Source organism: Motacilla alba, chromosome 1 (assembly GCF_015832195.1).
Source record: "Motacilla alba alba isolate MOTALB_02 chromosome 1, Motacilla_alba_V1.0_pri, whole genome shotgun sequence".
In the NCBI taxonomy this organism is placed as follows: Eukaryota; Metazoa; Chordata; class Aves; order Passeriformes; family Motacillidae; genus Motacilla; species Motacilla alba.
In genome coordinates this window covers 48,755,093-48,776,163 of record NC_052016.1, presented here as the reverse complement: position 1 = coordinate 48,776,163, position 21,071 = coordinate 48,755,093, and the positions used below count along the sequence as shown (strand labels likewise).

The 21,071-nt window shown below is 37.1% G+C and overlaps 1 protein-coding gene across 1 annotated transcript in view; it reads right to left on the bottom strand.

Moving 5' to 3' along the window:
• The window catches only part of ARHGAP42 (Rho GTPase activating protein 42), a 138,829-nt gene that overhangs the window by 50,420 nt on the left and 67,338 nt on the right, over window positions 1–21,071 (bottom strand). Inside the window, exon 4 of the mRNA XM_038130094.1 lies at window positions 13,214–13,285. Coding sequence (XP_037986022.1) covers window positions 13,214–13,285 — 72 coding nt within the window. The remainder of the gene's footprint in view (window positions 1–13,213; window positions 13,286–21,071) is intronic.

The following is a 21,071-nucleotide window of genomic DNA, read 5'->3' as shown; positions in this document are numbered from 1 at the left end:
TCATGTTCTGGATGAGAATAAACAGTTTATGCCAAAATAGCTCTTGTCTCACACACTCAGTCAGTGACTCACAGCACACAGGCGCATCCTAAGTGGAGTCACAGACTCAGCTTATTCCTGTTTTAGCCTGTTCTTTTGCAGCCCTCAAAACACACAGCCACTGCTCTAATGAATTATCTGAACCCTGGTCCCGGCAATCTGTGCCCATAAGACTGAGGAATCTACTTTTCCACATACTAGGAGGTTTGCAAAGGATGTTTCTGTGCAAAAACATCTCCTCAAGGAGACATGATTGCTTTTGCCCAGATTCCACATTGGATCAAACCCCAAGGAGAAGAGATGTGCTTGGATAAGAAAGCTTGTGCTGCACTGTTACCAGAACAGACTGCATCATCCATGACACAAAGCTTAAGGCATGTGGCCATAAGAAAGATACTGATTCCTGACCTCTGTACTGTCTCTTATTCCCTTCAGACTCCAGCTTTCTTTCATCTTTGCACATCTTTTCTGCAGTAAACTTCATCCTTTCTCTTTGCCCTGGAAAAGTATCAATCATTTCTTTCAAAATATCAGCTAGAACACATAATAAAAACTCCCACCCAAAATCCATGTGAGATAACTAGGAGGGTGCAATAAAAAAATCTAAGCACAGAAAAAGAGAAATGACATAATATTAATCCTTGGCGTGTTTTACACTGATAAGTCAGTCATATAAGTCATACACTGATATAAGTCATCAACACCTTTTGTCTAGACTAAGTCTTGCAGACTCTAAACACTGAAAATGTCTCTGTATAGTTCTTTAACCATTCTCAGGTGTGTCAAGCCTTATATCAGTTCAAAAATATTTACAGTTTAAAATGCTTCAAATTTCTAGGAACCTCATTAGAAAAGCCCTTAACCACACACTCGCCTTACAGCATTTAATGGAGCCTTACTAACTGCCAGTACTCTCTTGAGAGACTTAAGTCATGTAATACTGGATCCAGGTTTAATTCCTGGTTTTATTCTCTCTGCTCAGATTTCCTGCATAGTTTTATTTCATAACTGATTAGAAAGTCTCAAAAAAAAATTATCTTTTCAGAAATAGATTTTGCTTGAGATACTTCTAATTATAGGCATACCAGTTAGAAGCTTAATTGAAAAGGTGTTCTTGTATTCCTCTTGTTTTACAAATATTTATGGCTGTGAGAAGTCCAGAGATCAATTGCTGAAAAGTTTATTAAAAAGTTGACTCAAGTAGTCAGATAGTTTTTCTTCTGTTCAGAAAGATTTTGATTACATGCTATAACTAACCATATACAGGCTATAAATCATTGGCATGATTCCTACAAATTTTACCCACTAGCTGTATTTTTAGATATAAAGCATAAATCGCTGTGATATTTTAAAGTTGACTTTCCTTTTCCAGAGGAAATATCAAGAAATCTGTGATTTTTATAATGGTCTACCACTACTTTGTGGGCAGTATTTAATGTCAAAACTGTTACATGTATCTTCAGAATAATTACATAAATTATTCCTCTTTATTTTTCCAAAAACAGCCTCTGCCATCCTTCTTGAGAAGAAAAAAAGTAAATTCACCTTCCATTTCATGTTGCCTGAGGTTTTGTTGAGCATTCTCATGGAAGTAGCTGGTGAGTTGCTGGGTTTTGGTTGGTTTTAATAATATTGAAATTATCATTAGCATCTGAGACCACAGGGTGCATTTTGATAAATGCCTGGATGGCAAGAATTTCTTTTTGGTACAAATTTTGATTTGTTATGTGAATGCTAAGGGTTCAAGATAAGGTTGAAAGACATCACAAGCTTTTTTTTTTTTTTTTTCCAGAAGAAAAAGTGAAAAGGTGAAATAAAAGTCCTTCCCTCCTCTTATTCCTCCAAAACAGAATTTAATGTATTGTCAGGCTATAGTATTTCCCTAAATCCTTAAGAAAGTCAGAAAAGTTAAAATACATGGTTTATGTATTGATAGCATATAAAATGAAGCAAATTTGTACCATAGTTCATAAAGAAATCCTTGTTGATCGACATAAAATAGGGTTAATATAGTAATAAATTATGTCTTATGTTCCTCATAACTGCTAGTGAAAACACTTCCAAATTGAAGCAGAATGCATCATGTAGAAAATTAAAAGTCCAAATGACTATAAATCTTAAAACCAATTCTTTACTAAAAAAGAACAACCATATGCAAACCATGATGATCCAGAAAACAATATAGTATAAGACACAAATAATTATAATAAAAGAACATATTGCAACTATGAAGTATAACAAGGCAATAAACTGGGAATACCAGACTGTTTAGCAGCATTAAAGCTATGAAGACAGATATTAGAAACTGGCAGTTAAAAAAATAACCTCAATTAAAATCAGGTAAGGAATACATAAAACTGAAATATACTTGAAACAATCCAAAACTAATTTAAGTTTAACTGGAGTTCACATCTGTTTAAAATACTGAATAACCTTGCAAGAGATAATTTACTTTCAGATTCATAAACTTCTAAAGAAAATATTCTTTTCCCTCTGTAATGCCTTTAGAGATCCAAGTACCAGGTACTTTCAAAAGTGCATCCTGGAAGAGGAGAATCCATTTCCTAAAAATTTCTATGTAATGATTTTCTAATAATTCCTATGTAATTCCATCAGATGTTTTCAAATTAAAAAACAGATACTATTAGATGAGAAAATGTGTTTGTAGGATGTCACTTGTTTTTTCTCCAAAAATTCTCTCTTGAAATGGAAACAAAAATATTAGAAGTTCCCAGCATTGCTGTAAACACATGCAAACCTGCCAGTACAGTCAGGTCACAAAGCAGGACATATTAAACTCCCTGTTATTCAATTGCAGAGCTGTCTTGAGTTTATTTGGCATTTGCTGATTCCAAGAGTAGCTGCTCTGTGTCTGGGAATCTGCTAAATCCCTGCCCAAACAGCAGGACTGGTAAGTCTACACACGTAATCTCATTTTATTGCTTTACTGTCTACTAAATATGAAGTATTTTTGCTGGAATAGCTTACTTAGGATATTATCAAGTTACTGCTTAAATAATATGGAGAAGCCCCCTAGAACATCAGAAAATGACTTACTTTTCTCTGCATCAGGTTTAAGATAGCTTTCTGAAGTTGAAAATATTTTATCATAACAGGAAGGGTTTTGTTCTTGTACAAAAGCTTGTGACTTTAAATGATTTCAAAAACCAAGTTAGCCATGCTCCTTAGGAGCTCATCAAGAGGCCATTTCATCTGCACAGTTAGCAACATCTTTTCTTTGTGCACTGAGAGCAAAGATAAAGAAAAAAGCTGCAAGGAACATAATGTCATTCCAATAAAGCAATTCCAAGAGACCATCTTAAAACTTCACATACTCACTGTCTTATTTTAAAAGCTGCAGATAAAAATATCTCTTTTTTAACTAGTAATTTCTTTTTTTAAACACTCTTTGGGAATCTCCCATCTATGCCAACCAATCAGCCAACATGACTGATCTCAGCGTGCCAGCAGCACATTCAGCACCGCTCATGGTCCCAGGGCACCTCCGACGTCATCGCAACAGGACTGCAGTGCTGACCTGAGGAAGAACTTGGGGCGTGCTTTGAGAAATTTTTTAGATTAATACACACAACTGGAAACTGTGCTGTTTACAGATATTTTGGGAAAAAAAAAAAGGAAACAGTCTGAGGTCAATGTCAGAAGTGATTTTGTTTTGTTTTGTTTTGAAAGCATCTATTTTCAGAGTCCCTTTTACAACACTGATAAAAGAATACAAACTATCACTTTGAGGTGAAAAGTTAAGCCTCCCCAATGGCGTTGTTAAGCTCACAGAGTGCTCTCAGATTACTTCTTGGGGGTGGGTGTTTAATCTTCTCATCAAGACAAGAATCTGAGACCACTCCTTCTTGGCAAACTCCACAGGAACAAATGGTTCTGTGGTAGCTACTATAACCTGACAGGTCCTGAAATAACAAACCTGCTTTATTTGGTGGAAAGATGGATGTCTTGTCTACCAAGACACAATAAAGTTTCAAGTAATGATGTCCATTTTTGTTACACTACAGAAAGGATACTTCCCAGATACAATCATCCACTTCACTTTGGAATAGAGCTATTTCAGAGTTTGCTTTACCAAAAGCAAAGTTGCTATATTAGTAGGAGATTCAAATTTGCATATTCCCAGGCCCCTGCAGAATCTGCTGCATAGATAGAACATAGATGAAGGGAAATCTACAGCGATACAGCTGATCAAATGATTTTCTGTTTAGAACAGAAAAAGGCAACTCCACCATACGTATGGAATAAAGACCCATAGACCCCACATCACCTTAGAAATGTCCAAACAATGTCCAAACAATGTCCAGACTGACTACAGCTATAACTATAACTATAATTATATATATTATATATATATAATTATAGTATATAATTATATATAATATATTATATATATTATATAATTATATATAATGTATATAAAATTATATATAATATATATATTATATATATATAACTATAACTATAATTATAACAACTATAACTGTAATTATTTTTATGCTGTTAACTTAATGACGTCATAAAACAAAGGGAAGCAATGCAGAAAGAAACCTTAATTTCCCCCCCAACTGCTAAAGAAAAACCCCAACACGTAACAGAGTAAGATTAACAGGTGAATTCATACCCATTGTATAAGACCTCATGACTTAAGCATTAAGTGTTCAGTACAGCTGTGGCACTATACAACACCCACAAGCACAGTTCTGAAGTAATCCCTGTAGGCTAAGAGAAGGCAGCTGCCTTTGTCAAAACATAATGCAATTGGTTTGAGAAAGGATGCTAAAACTCAGGATGGAGTCTAATTTTGAAGGGGAGGAAGAGCAGGGGACTGGGTGCCTTTAGGCTGGTGAATGAAAATTGATACCTTGTGCAGGGAGTAGAATACCAAACTCTGCTTCTTAAAGTCCTGTCCTGCTCTGTGCCTGGGCAATTGGCCACTTCCTGTATTTCTCTTAAATCCTTTTTGAGACTTTTAAAGTCTTATCAACAACCTTGAGACTTGTTTTTCAGGTGTGGGAACATGATCCTGTCCACACTGTGGCCAAGAGCAAGCCTAGAAAGAACTTAACAGGTGAGTAGAGCTACTGCACTCTGTTTGCTAAATCGTCCATGCCCTCAAACACTCACTAAGAAATTTAATTCCCCTGTGAGCTGGAAATTAAATTTGAAGGTCAATGTCTTTGTTTATACTTTTGATCACAGCTCAGGATTCCAGTAGGATTCTAGCAGCTGTGCAGGGTCAGGATGCAACCTTCCTGAGTCCTTCCTGTGACACACACCATAGTAGACTGCAGCAGATTAGCAAGAAAAAAAGCCTTTATTTAATTAGACGATGTCAAAGTTTTCTTGCATTTTTATATTCTTTTGTCTTTTTTCAGTAAAAAGGCTAACACTACCTAAGTTTTTAATTTTTTTTGTTTTACTAGCTGTAGATTTCTAAAAAATAAATGATTCTTTTTGCTAAGAAAGGTACACTGCATGCTCATTTAAACAATTCCACCAATTTACACATTTACTCTAAGCCTTAATTCTTAAATGTTATGGCAGAATAGTAAATTATTTTCCAATTTACTATAGGGGACTAATTTATTTATCCTTAATTTATATTTGTTTTCTTTATGATGCAAATTAGAATCTTATTAAACTGCAGAAAAAAAGAAGCTTCAGAAACTGGTTTTAGTCAGTGAGCCAGTTAATCATACTCACTTATAACAGAGAGGCTGCATTTAACAGAATTTATTAAAACTGATTATGCACATAACTGTTTTCCTCCCACACAACTGCAGTTGACACACTGAACAACTAGTTTTTAATCACTGTGTCCACAATCTTATAGTTATGAGATTTGAGTTTTCACTCTCATATTTTAAAAGAATACACTAGAAGTGATACAAGCTTTTGGGATTGTTGTCTTTCTTTTGTTTGTTTTTCTGTTAACTTCCAAAAAGCTTATCAACTTTGAATGAAACAGTAATTGAATTGAAGCAAACTGCAATGAGAAAATAATTTTGTTTCATTTGCATGAGCTGTCCCAAGAAGACCAGTCACTTCAAAAAGACTCTGGGTCCAGGTGCTCAGCCAGTGTTTTCTTCCAGTTTAACAGTTTGGCTCTGCACAGGAGAAAGTAAGACTTGCTTAGATGATATGCATGCATTCAGGGCTCCTCACCACTGTTTTTGAAACTTCCCAAATATTTCACATACACAAATGTAGAAGAAGCAATGGCTAATCATACTGGCATTACAATCAATTTGTTTGCGGCAAAAATAGGTCTTTCACTGCTTGATATTTCCCTACATTTATTTGAATAAATAAGGGAAAATACATTTGATCTATTTTAAAAATAATTTAATGTTATACATTTTCATTGAATGCAAGTTCTGACTTCTCATGTCTTGCATTTGATAATGCTAGTTTAAGTAAAATATCAGATTAGACCACATATATGGGATTATTTCTCAAATGAAAGTGTTCTAGGACCAAAATCTTGGAATGAAATGTATTTATTAGTGCAATTCACAACTTTCACAGTTCAGAAACTTTAAACAGCACTTGAGGATTTATGTAAGTAAACAAAAAGCTAGAGAAAATTTGTGCTTCTCTGTCTACCAGAGATAGATGCCTATTAACCCATAATACCTAAAGAGATTGCCATGAGTTATTTATCAGTAGAGCAGATTTTTTGGTATGTAGCTGTCTCATGACCTTAGTCATGAGTAGCCTCAGTTCCTCATGCTCAGTTATTTCAGCTTACACTTTATTCCCAATCCTCCACTCCTCTTCCTCTATCTCAGCAACCTATGGGAATAACACCAGATTTTTTTTACCTGGTCATGTCCAAAAATAAAACAACAGACTGATCTCAAATTGCCCTACGGGATCTTCTAACTGGTGACTTCTCTAACCAGACAGTCCCTCCCAAAAACAAAACTCTCTGCCCTCTTCCCACAAGCTAGCTCCTGACAGACTGGGCTTTCCCTACTAAGCCCCACCTAAACTACATTAAAATGACTCATGCAAAGTGTTATAAAAGCCTGGCTGAAATAGAAATAGGTTGATGCCCTGTATTTCCTTGCCTAGAGGATAAATTATCAAAAAAGATATCAGGTAACTGGGAGTAACTGTTTTTGAGAAACTGTTGCATTTTAACTCAAAACATTTGGCCATCAATACTTCCCCTTGACTGTCCTCTCTTTGTGCTTCCTCCTCCTGGCCCCCTCCCTCCATGGTTCAGACTGACACTAAAACACACCAAATCTAGTGGATGAAAATACCAAACCTTGAGTGACTGACACCACTTGTAATGAAACACCTCCTGCCATACCTACTACAGCAAGGTCTCTCATTTTTCTCAGTTAAAGGACAAGTGCTATGATTTGATCAGATACCGAGGAAACTGGTTCACCAAATGGGCATTCTGGTATTTCTAAGCATCTTAGATACTTATCTAAAACTCTCATCTGAACAGCTTTCTGACAGATCTTAAAAAATGGAGGGGTTTGTTTGTTTCATGCTCCTCAATTTCTAGACAATCGAAATTAAATACAGAGAGAACGGGCTACTTCCTGTATGTCTACATGTGAAGATAGATGTGAGCAAAGATGGGGGAAAATTAATCCCAGCAGTGAATATGGATTTGTTTCCCAAGTAGAAAGGAATTCACTGCTTTGAATAAATGAATGAAATTAAATAATGATAAAAACTAATCCTCCTGGCCAAAACAAATTATTTTATGAAACAAACAGACGGAATTGTAAGGAAGAAACAAAACTCTCCTTTTAAGTCCTAAAACCAAAATTGCTTCTGTTGTCTTTGATCTGATTTAAGTTGTATTAAAGGTCAATGAACATTGGAACAAATATTGCTAAATACTGTACTCAATGGATAAAAAGAAAGAGGAAGGTTTGGCTTTATTGTCCATAACACATCACACAGTGAGCTCACCAGAATTACCAGCTGGGGCCTCGCAAACCACATTGACCAAATAAGGCAAAAGGCTTCGTTCCTGGAATCCTTTCCCAGTTACCTCACCCGGCTTCTGCTCGCCTTGCTACAATAATTGGAGAGGTCATTTTTTTAAACTCAGATGGAGTAAATCAACAGGCTGTCCAATGCAAAGCTGGGTTTGTGTAGTCTCTGGAGAGAACTCAGCTTTATTTAAACTGAGTGTGTACAGAAAAGGAATAACTGAAATATGTGCAATAAAAACAGAAGAGCAAGTAGTATAAATCAAGAAGAGCAAGTGATGTAGATTTGTATATTGCTGGTTAGATTACAAACATTAATGTTTTATGGGGAATGTTTCTCAAATTTGTTGGATACCTTCAGGTTTTTGAAGTGCATGTGAAGAATTGGTCTTTAATGTTATTCTTGTGATGTTCCAAAAACACTTGAACTTTGCACTCTGAGTTTATACAGTCCTTGTATTTAAAATATAGCTTTGTAACGCCAACAGGATATATTTTATCCTCCATATTCTTTTTGATTTTTGTGAGTATATTTTTGCTTAAACTCACTATAGTTTTGAAGAAAAAATTAAATATTCTCATTCTCTATATTAAAAACATCTATAGGATGTTCATCATGGCAGCAAAAAATCTTGTGAACTTATTTATTACTAAAATAAAATGGTCATTCTCATAATTTATAACATTTTCCCCTTTTTTCCCTTGTGAGGGAGGGTTTGCTTGTATTTATCTGCAACTGAATTTTATCTGGTGTTTTATAAAAAAAGAAAAAAAGCCCAGAAATCAAGTGCTCTCTCACATAATCTTCACCCCCAGCAAAATCTGACAGTAGTACCTAATATAATTTCCTGTTTTGTATATTGGTGACACAGCTATCTAATAATAGCTTTCTTCCACCAAGTTTGGAAACACAGCTTAACAGAGTACTAAAATGTATAATGTCAAAGTCCGTTTAGAAGACAGAGTCCAACACCCAACAGCTGCTTGGATCTCTAGTTACTGCTAACACTGCCAATGCTAAAGGCATACCAATCTTGTGCTTCTACACCCAATCTCTTTAAATGTTTGTCCATAATATATTATGATGCAAATTAATTGCGAAGTGACAGCTCTAGAAATGTGACATTACTATCAGCTATCCTGTGGAGTTTGCACCATTCACAGAATCCCAAAATCACAGAATATGCTAAGTTGGAAGGGACCCAAAAGGATCATCAAATCCAACTCCTGGCCCTGTGCAAGACCATCCCCAATTATGAGTCACAAGAGTCACACCATGTGCCTGAGAGCAATTGTCCAAATGCTTATTGATCTCAGACAGGCTGGGGCTATGACCACTTCCCTGGGGAGCCTGTTCCAGGGCCCAACCACCTTCTAGTGAAACCTTTTTTAAATAGCGAATCTAAACCTCCTGTGATTCAGCTTCAGACCATTCCCTCGGGTCCTGTCACTGGTCACTACAGAGAAGAGATCAGTGCCTGCCCCTCTGCTTCCCCTAATGAGGAAGCTGCAGATTGTGATGAAGTTTTCCCTGTTTCCTGTTCTCCAGACTGAACAGAGCAAGCAATCTCAGTGTCTCCTTGTCTGGCTTCCTTTCCAGACCCTTCACCACATTCATAACCCTTCTTTGGATGCTCTTTAATAGCTTCCTGTCCTATATGGTGGCACCCAAAACTGCCCCCAGCATTGGAGGTGAGGCCTCCCCAGTTCCGAGCAGAGCATGACAATCACCTCTCTTGCCCTGCTGGCCTGAAGCCCTCAGGACAGGGTGGCCCTTCTGGCTCTCATGGCACCGCTGGCTCACGTTTAACTTGCCATCGACCAGGACCCTCAGGTCCCTCTCTGAAACACTGCTCTGCAGCATCTCATTCCCCAGTCTGTCTGTACATCCAGGGTTGAACCATCCCAGGTGCAGAATCCAGCACTTTTCCCTGTTGAATATCATCTTGTTGGTGAGGACTGCACAGTCCTCTAATCTGTCAAGGTCCCTGTGCAGGGCCTCCCTGTCTTTGAGGGAGTCAACAGCTGCTCCCAGTTTTGCATCATCTGCAAACTTGCCTAGTATCCCTTCCGGCCCTGCGTTCAAATAATTTATGAAGATTTTGAAGAGCAGAGGGCAGAGGATGGAACTGTGTGGAACCCCACTAATGACAGGTCACCAGCCTGATGCCACCCCACTCATTAAAACCCTTTGTGCCTGACCTGTGAGCCAATTCTCACCCACAGCATGATGTGATTATTCAGCTGAATGCTGGACATTTTGTCGAGAAGGATCCTGGGACAGCATGGAAAGATTGCATCAGCCGGCTTCCCTTGATCAGCTAGGTAGGCTAGCTTGTCATTAAGGGAAATCAGGTTTGACAAGCAGGACTTTCCCTTCGTGAAGCCATGCTGGCTGTCACTAATGACTGTGCTGTCTTTCACGTGTTTTTCAATACCACCTAGAATAATATTCTCCATAACTGTACAAAGCACTGAAGTCAGACTAACAGGCCTGTGTTTTCTAGGGTCCTCCTTCTTGCACTTCTTGAAAACTGGGACAACTTTCACCAGCTCCCCATCAGCTGGGAAAGTTTCTCCGGTTTCTCTTCAGCAAGCAACACGTACACAGAAATGTTTTGGGGCTTTGGACAGGAGAGGGATGACAGAGAAACAGAGGCAAGTTTGGATTTGATACAAATACCATTCTACACAGCGTTGTAGACTAACACTACAGGGAAAAAAAACAGCTCAAACCTGCTGTGGACCTGGTGAGGTCCACTCAACTGATGTGTCCAGAAAACACCACAAATAAAAAGTGACATTCTCAGTCTTCTGTGAAACTTGCTGCTAAAATCCAAACAACAAGAAAACATCTATATCTTCTGTTTGACTATCAGCACAGATCATCCCAGAGGAGTTCAAAGAGCCAAATCTCTGTGCAAACCTTCCTTAACTGCAGATAAATAACCAGCAAGCTCAACTCATTCTATATTTATAAGAGCTCATAAATGCTCAAGGGCTGATCCCAGTGAAAAGAAGTAGGGCTAAGCAACCTGACCATGTTTTCCACTTTACCAATAATGGGTTTCATAAAGCCCATATTTCTACTCTACTTCATATGGGTCTCATTATTCCTAGATCGTACCTTGCTATTTTGTAATTACTAGAAAAACAATACTGAATTTAATTAAGCTCTGACTTGTTTGTGTTGATACCATTTAGTTAAAGGCCAACTGTAATTGCTTCCACTGATAAAAATCAATTCAAAGGCAAATGTATCACACTTGGTTATGATGGCTTTCTAAATTTCTCATTTTTGAGTTTGGCAGTTGAACTCCATGTCCAGTGCTAGAAAATATGTTTACTTGACATTTTATAAAACAATGACCTGGGAGAGCTCTCTTTAGGGTATCCATGTGTCAAGCCAAGTATCCTGGACTCTCCAAAACACACAGCACTGCATAAGAAAGTGCATTAGACACTAGAATAAGAGTTAGTTGAGCCAGGTTCCCTCCTGAACTCATTCTATACAGTGTAGTATGACCACAGACAAGTCAAAACAACTCTAAGAGGAGCAGATGCTTGTATTTTACATGGAAGAGATATGGAAAAGAAACTAGCCATTGTGATATACCAAACAGAGAAGACTGAATCTGTCCTGTAGTGCCCTGCCTTTGATATTCTTGATGATACAAAAAACAAAGGAGTCATCTTCAATTAGATCATTATGCATGTGTTGACATTTACTGAGTGATATACTTATTCAAAGGAAACCTGAGTCTTGTAGAGAGTTCTACAAAGGGTCCTGTGAACCACCTATGGATTGTTTCTGTCATGCAGCAAGACAGTCAGTAGTATGGTGGGTTGAGCTTTTAAATAGGGTGCTCTGAAGAACGATATCCCTTAAACTATGAGAATAAAAAAGGAAACAGTACTACAAAGAACTGGATGATGCTACTAAAATCTACTGAAAACTAAAAATAATTTTGTGTTCGGATTAAATTCTGATTCATGCAGCATGGTAAATAATCTCTAGTTCTGCATTTCACAGCAGCATAGGGGTGGGACAAGAGAAGAATGTAGCTGTACACAAAAACATATCAAGTGAAAGGGTAAAAAACACCCACTTCAGAGAAATCTGACCTCAAGTTCACAGTACACATTCTTCACAAACATCTGCTTAGTTCCTGTGTGGAAGCAGCCCCATGTGTTTGCTACATGTTCACAATAGCAGTACAAGAAGTATAAGCCTTTGGTGTCTCTTTCCAATAGCTCTGCTCTTCTTCTGAGTTTCTTTGAGTATAGCACAAGCTCAACCTCACCTGCAACATCAGAGAGCTTTTTTTTTGTACTCATTTAACCTTACAAATGGAACGTTTCCAAAAAATTTTTATGAGCACTAATACAAGATGCAAAATGCTTCAGAACTAGTGTATTTATGCAGACAGAAGAACTATAACCTCTAATTGACTACCACAGCCTCCATGCATAGCCCAGAGACAGTAATGAAAGCAGACACTGACAGCCACTCAAAAATTCAGGATCAGACTGAAAACAGCTCTTCTAGACTAAGTTAATTCCAACATACTTTTCCCCAATATATCTGATTTCCTAAGCTGACTAGTGAACCCTGGTATAGACAACCTGCATTGTCTCTCTCACATAGATATAACATTTACACCAAAGAACCAGATAAAATTACCAACAGTACCACTTCCAGCATGGGAAAATCCCTAAAGAATATTAAGATGAATACTCTGGCAAAATGAACATGAACCATTGCACTGCATCAGCCATGTAAAGAGGAGAGGGAAAGCTGAGGCAGATGTCATGCTGAAACTGTCTTCTGTCTTCATACAATGTCTGCTTGAGGGACTCATAGCAGCTGTTTGAATCCTCCCTGTGGTTCTGGGTTAACCCAAGACGCAGCATAATGTAAATGCAGACATCAGAAGATGAACACAATGCCAGATGGTAGGAGTGTGCAACAGTAGCAAGAGCTGTCTTCTATGCATATTATCAGACTTTAAGCTCCATTTCTAAATTGTCTCCTCCTCTGAAGTAAAGAATTTAGTATAATTTACTAACATATTAATGAGGATGGCATCAAGTCTGTTCGAATACAAAATGCTTGTTTTCAGTCCAGCCTTCAAACACACTCATAAACTCAAATAAACATGAAATGAAAAACAACCCCAGCCACTTACTTTTGCTGCTCCTATTTGCTCTTTTCGAAACTTCTCCAGTGGTGCTATTAGCACATCATTAGCATTCTGGATCTGCAATGTTAAACATAAAGGATATCTTCTTAATACAGAATATTTGCAGAAAGTGGAGTCACTGTAACTCTGCCAATGTGCAAGACTGAAAAATGCATGTCCAAAACATTCTGGTAAGAGCAGAAGGCAAGTAATTATGTTTTCTTTACACAAAGCATACAACACACATGTACAGTTGTCTACTAGAGGATATTTTTATGAATAACTAAGGGAATTTTAATGGAAGATGGAGTAATTTTCTCTCCAATATGCAGAAGGTTTTCTGTACTTTACTTCCATTTCTTGCATCTTGCCTAAAACCAGAATAGAAAACGAAAACTTTCAGGAATATATTTTGGCAGAACAAAGAAGACAAACATGTGAATACTGACAGCACTGACTAAAAAAAGTCTGTGTTTACACAATCTGAAACTCTGACAGCTGAATCTTTTCAGCCATCCCTTTGGATTATAGACCTAGGTACACTGAGTGGAAGACAGTGAGGCAGAGAACTCTAAAAAGATACGTGGGTACTTAAAAGAAATACTCTAGATTAGGTTCCTTTACTTTTCTAGTTCTTAAACTAATTTGAGATGTCCTGCAGCTATTTTTATCCCTTTAACCTAAACCAGAGTTCTTAATGAAACACAGTCTTCCCCTCTGGCCTCTGTTTATTTAGTGTAAATCCAGTGCTGGGAACTCCTCCCTAAAACCCATTCCCAGCAGCAATCACCCAAAGCAGTCTGTAGTCATTTGGGACTGGAAACACACAAGCAGCAGAATACAAATGGAAGCCAAGCCATCATGCCACTCTCCAAGGAAAGGAAGCATAATTTCCCCACGCGCCTTTTAGGTGCAGGAAGAATAACCAATTAAATTGACTTTGCTGATGAAAATCAGAGAAACTAAAACCTGTCAACATACCAGAAATAAAGTACAATAAAACACATCACAATATTCTATTATACTGACTACAGGCAAAACTCTGGGTTTTCTGCACAAATAGCTTTTTTTCTCCTCAACCAGTACAGTCTTTACCAACCCTCATAATTTGGGCTTTGGCAGGTTTAGTGGTCTGGGCAAAGCTAACATGTACCTAAGCCAAATGTGAATGAATGCAGTTCTTGTGATTCTTCCACAACAGTAATTGATAAGTTACATTGTCAGTTGAGCACAAAAACTTCCCAAAAGGCTGTAATAAAAACCATATAGAATAAACCCATTGAAATACAAACACACTTTCTTTCTTCCCAAACCTAACATTACAATTCAAAAGACCACAGAATCACCACATCTCTCAGCAGGGCAAAGATTTAGGAGAAGCTGAGACTCTCTGACACCCTTATGAGGTGAAGCCTAAGACAGCAGTGGCAACACTGGAATGCTCAGTGATACCATGATCAAAATGTGCTACATTTAAAAACAAAAATAAGGCACAGAGGATGAGGAGGAATGTTTTAATTTTATTCAACATCTTCCATCACTTCCACTGGACCAGACCACAACTCTACCTTACTCTCCAAGTGGATGCTTCCCAATAATATATAGATTTTTAGCTATCATCCAGCCATCTAACTGGGACTCAACACCTTTTACAAGGCAAAGCGCATGCACTTAGCAAAAGATAATTTCAAGCCCAAGTATCACTAAAGCAGATCAACTGTAGTGCAAAACTTAAATGACTTGCCTACTACCAAGCAAAATTTCAGTGCATATGCCTGGAAGCAGAAGCTGGAAGTTTTGATAGCTTACATACAGAAACCACAAATTATTGCTGGAGTCACTGGTATGGAAATGTGGATGCAATTTAATTTTTTTTTTCATGTCTCAAACTAAGTTTTTCTTTGCTCTTTAGATTCATTGCTAAATATGTCACAGTTCAATTAAGGGAGACAGATATATAAGTAGTTACTTCTGATACCAGCAATCACTATTAGTCTTGTTGTTAGTCATTGCCAGTCAAACTAACCCCATGTGGAGCTGAATGGCCCCTTCCTTGACTCAATGCTACCAAGGTCATGCAGCCTCCATGCCACACCAGGAGACCTCACTGCATATATCATCCTCTTGGAAGAGTTAAAGTGACTGAAACTCCAACCCATCTCATTCAAAGATGCTGCAAAGCAAATGATAAGATACTTATCTTGGAAAAAGAGAATCTTGCTTCAAGCACCATGGAAGAACATACATATAGGAAGCATATGGAACTGAGAGGATTCATCTGAGAAGTAAGTGGCTTTGCTGGGCTGAACCACAACATTATACTCCTACAGCTATACATGAAGTGGGAATGGACAGCAGGCATTGCCAAGCTTTCATCTATATGGGGTCTGTGCCTCTGAATAGATCTGCTAAGCCACATCAACAGAAAACACTGCAAGCTCATCCCTGGGCTGAAAGGTTCTACTGGCAAGAGCCCTGTTGTGACAATTCATCTCCCAGCAAAATTAGGAGCTAGGCAAGAAATAGGCTTTGGTTTAGGGGAGGGAGAATCTGGCAGCAAAGGACCTACGAAAATCCCAGCCAATACTCCCACAACCATTTCTATGGAAGTATGATTGCTTTAGATAATCTGAAATTTTCACTGTGTGGTCCTAATAGAGTATCTTTTTTCCTGCCAAGATGATAATCCCTCTCCTACTCAGTTATTGTGCTAGGTTGAAATCAGGGACACTAGGAACAGGCAAACAATGTCTAAAAGACTGTAACAGTTTTTGTAAACATCAACGTCAGAAATCCGTGTTGTGTCTAAAATATGGATCTTACCCTTCCATGCTTATTCAGATTAGTCACACCTTTAGAGAAGTTACAATTTATTGATCTAATAGTTATTGAATGTTACACAGTTCCAGCGCTCAGCATGGTTAATATGTGGCAGTCAATCAAATTACGTGATTGTTTCTCTTGTTTGGCAAAAGCAATGGTCTTTCTCCAGAAAAAGAAAAGAAAAAGAATACCACAATTTAATTTACTGACAGTTCATCAGTCTTTTTTTAATTAAGATGCTAGACAAGTATTAGCAGACATAATACAAGAATATTACTTTGACATTTGAGAGAGCTATGTTAGATACAGTAATAAAGAAACAGATTTTTCTAAACTAAAAAGCTTGTTCAGATTTTTATCTTTGGTATATATAATTTCACTTGGTTCTAGTTAATTCTACTTGTTGGTAAAAGCACCATTGAAATAAGTACCACTAAAACCACCCAGAAGTTGTAAAATATATTTGAAAAAGAAGCATTTAAAAATTAAAAATACTTTTCCTGAGGCAGTTTGACAACTGATGAGGTTAGTCATTGTTTGCACAACTGCAACATTTCCATATACCCTGTCAGCCTTTGAGACAACATGGTCAAGTGACTTAAGTTGTCTTTTTTGATTCATGATCATCCATTCTTCCAATCTACCCTCTTTCCCTCCAGGAGTTAGCTATGAAATTGAATTTATGCACCAATATTGAGATTAAATTCTGGTTTCCCCAGATTGCAGATGTGGAGAGAAACTCTGCATCTATACATTGAAGACATATTGGGCTAGCAATTTTTTTAAACTTTTCTTTTTTTTAACAAAACTTTCAATCATTAGAATGAAGACCATTAAGAGAACCATAATTATTATACAGTGTTAGGGAAGAATACATTTCTTGCAAACATATCTGAACATTTCCATTTCTAGATTTTCTTAAATTCAAATCAACATTAATGTTTTGAATGAGTTTTCCAATCAGTTTTCTGATTTTTCTGAATTTAGGAGAGTGAATGATATACAGCCTGTACATGCAGCATTCTTCTTCTTTTACTTAAACTGAAAGAGAGTAGATAAAGATTTACATGGAAAAAGGGCAGGTTTAGATTAGATATTAGAGGGAAATCCTTTATTGGGAGGGTGTTGAGACACTGGCACAGGTTGCTTAGAGAAGCTGTAGATGTCCCATCCCTGGAAGTGTGCAAGGCCAGGTTGGATGGGGCTTTGAGCTACTTGGTCCAGTGGAAGGTGTCTCTGCCCATGGTAGAGAGTTGGAGTCAGATAACCTTTAAGGTCCCTTCCAACCCAATCTGCAATCTGTAATTGGTAGAACCAGTGGATACAAATAGAAATTTACCTAAAAAACATTGATGCAGCTGCTAATTAATTTTTAAATACTAACAATACAGACACAGAAATTTTAAGCCCTGAATTGTTTATAGGCTTTTATCGTCACCTTAGTGTCTACAGGGCTGAACTGCAGTAACGACAGCCAATACCTTTTGAGCTTTGTATTTTCATTTGTAGGGATAAGGACTAGGTAAATCACAGAAAGAACTGAGTTAACAGATTTACCAATTGCCAGAAGAAGATAGCAACAATTTAAGCGAGGAACATTTGCAGTAACAGAATTATATTAAACTTATCTGAATGATAGCAAAACAATTTAACTACAAAAAAATTTTGGTTTTATATAGTGTATCTTGGAAAAACATTTTTTTTGTTCCAAAATCTGCTAAGAATACTTTTCATGGCAACACAGAATGACCACACTAGTACATGGTAAATAGAACTCATTTCTCTGAAATAGTGAATGGCTCTCAAATTCTGAATGCTGACAAATGCTAACTTTTTTTCATGTCAGTATAAGACTTTCAGAAAACACAAATTAAATTCATTCAAAGGGGGGCAACAAATCTCTTAGGTAACATATGCACAGTAATGCATTTCTAATTTAGAACAATATTTCTCTAGTAAACAAAAATACATAATTTAATTTTAAACCTTTCCCCCAATAACTAACAATTCCTAACATCTGATCAAAATATCTCTTCTTTCAGTCTGAGGCCTGTATCAGCAGCTCCTAATCAATACAACTTCAAATACAACACTTGAGACAAAATACAGACAACCAGGCTGTCATATAACTTATGTATCAAATTGAATGCTACAAAGAATATAAACATGCCATGATAAAATACTGGTCATGTATTTAAGTGCACAGTTTCTGTTTTCAAAGTAAAAAAATGTAAATATTACACAAAGTTAATATTGTGAATTTCAATGCCTGTAACTACTTGACCTTAGCAAGACAAATATTTTTACAGCTTTGTACAGAAAACTCTACACAGACAAATCACATACCCAAAACCAAATAATATATTCAAAGTCCATCTTAATACCTCTCACCTTTACAAAAAAAAATCAAACAATATCTAAGCTTATGTTAATTTCCTATAAGTATCACTACCACTGCCACCTATTTAAAGTGCTGATGTTAAAGGAGATTGAGAAGACTAAGAAGTTTTAACTACAGACAATTAATAACATAGGCTGGACACTTCCACGTACAATCTGTAATGTAACATTCAGCTTCTTACCAAAACCTAAAGCTGTATCAATTGGTATTAATACATTGCCACAAGGGGATGCTTATAAATCACATACTAGTCAAGGCTGGGAGTAGTTATACACATGAATCAAAGAATGGTTTTGGTTGGAAGGCACCTTAGAGATCAATATGTTCTGCCCCCTGTGATGGGCAGCAATACTTTCCACTAGATCAGGTTTTTTCTCAATGTTTTCAAGTGAACTTTGATTTCCTATATTGCACAGTTTATGTTTAAAAATACATTACTGTAGTGTCAAACCTGAGGTGATTGTTTGTTAATATAATAAAAAATTACACACCAGAATATGCACAAAGGCTGTCTTCAGCACAGAAAGGCCAGTCTCCCTATGGAGTCCTCACAAAACATTAGAGGAAGAACAGAACTCATCTGAAGAACAACAGAAGAATTTCAGACATTAGGTGTCCTCAGGAGCTTTTTCTTTTTGACTGATTACAGACCAAGCAGATAAAAAAGCAGCCAACCTTCAAAAAAATCAGTCTTCATGAAGAATCTGACTCAGATCTACCATCTGCTTTTTACACATAACATTGATATTCTAAAAAGTACACACTGATATGCAGTGTAAATATACATAGAAAAATATGATATATAGATATAATATTTTAAAATTAATGTGGTAAACATAATTTCAGATCACTGATATTCTGAGTTGGAAGGGAGTCACAAGGATCATCAAGTCCAAATCTTAAGAGAATGGCCCATCCAGGGACTGAATCCACAACCTTGGTGGTATCAGCACCATGCTCTGACCAACTCAGCCAATCTTCAGGGTCTTGTGTATCTTGACTTTGCAATTACTTGGTAGAGGTCTTGTTAAATGAAGGCTTCCTGATACATTTCTCTATCAGAACAACTAATTATGGGTGAGTGGACAAACTAGGTTTGAAAGTACTAGTGAGTACTGTGACTATCTTTGTGATCATTAACCAGATGCAACTTTGTCTTGTAAGTTGGGGAGAATATCAAATACCAGGAGGTCCTCTCAGGCTCTCTTTCTGTCCCATTTGGTAGTTTCCTCTGTCCCTCCCAAGTATCAGCCAAGGAAGAAAATAGTTACAGTTTGTAAGCAATATATTTTGGGAGCTCATTGGCAGAAATTAGTGAGTCGACATTATTTTAGAAATACTCCTTTGTACTATCTTCTTTTTTCTTTGCTATTTTTCAACTACCCACTATTCTACTAAGCACAGTATGAAATTAAAAAGAATTAAGTTTAAAATGCTTTCATTACTGCAGCACATGAATGAAGTGTTTATATAAGCCACTTTTCATAAACCTTATACCCCAGCAGTCTCACAGTTGAGGCATATGCTTTCTGGGCTGTTTCCATATGTTCCTAAACAGGGTTATGATGACCTCTGCTATATTAGATGAGGGTACAACATAGCAAATACATATAGCAATCACCCTCAAGCATCTTAGCTTTTTTTGTAGTAGCTCAATCTTTAAGGCAAAAGACAATATCTATGGTACTTTAGCACTCAGAGATCCCAAGGTCCAATACAACCTTTTATTAAAACATTAACTTGATTTCTTGGAAGGAGGCACCAATATTCTTCGTGTCTGCAATGGCTGTGGAGCAGAAGTTCCCTCCTTCCTCCCAGAAAGCCAAGCCTTACGAATGACCCTGAAAGCCTGGGTCTTTAAGACCATGCTATACTAACACTGGTTAACTTGCTTTAGGGCCAAGGAACAACAGAGAAGTATTAACTCTAAGGCTTGGCATTAAGAAAATAGAGAAAGAGAAAACGTATTTTTGAGTTTAAGTAACAGCTATCACACAAAGTTTGGAACCTCAGGTGTCCCCTAATAAATCAGTTCATGCACTGCCAACAGCAAGATCTGACAGAGGACATTATCATCTCAGTAACAACACCAACACAAAGAGGCTCAAGGACTTACTGAGCAATTAACTCAGTCATTCAACATTAGATATCCATGGCTTCGGTGGATACAGTCACATAAGCTTCCCTTCCCAAACAATGAAGAGAAATAAGCAGAGGATGCCTGTGATCCATTCAGACAAGATACATCACATCATGAAATTGTGACACTGTTTGCAATCAAATTCAAGTTTGCTAATCTGCTTATATAAAGGTAATTCTGTGTAGATGTATAAAGACTTAATACAACAGTATTTAGAAGTTTGCAAAAGAAAGCAAATGAAGATCTGGGCTACTGGGCTTGAAGTCTGGTTTCCCTCAGAGATATTGCAAATCCAATTCAAGTTTTCTGTGATAAGCCAAAGAAATCTGGGACTGCACAAAATTTGCTTTTCTTTCAGCAGAAGCAGCTGGATTCAACGACACAGCAAAAACATTACAGACATTACAGGATTCAGTAAAGGTTACTATCACATTAACTTCACAGTCTAAAGTTACAAAGGTATATGGCACTTCGAGTATAACCAAACAGATGAACTACAA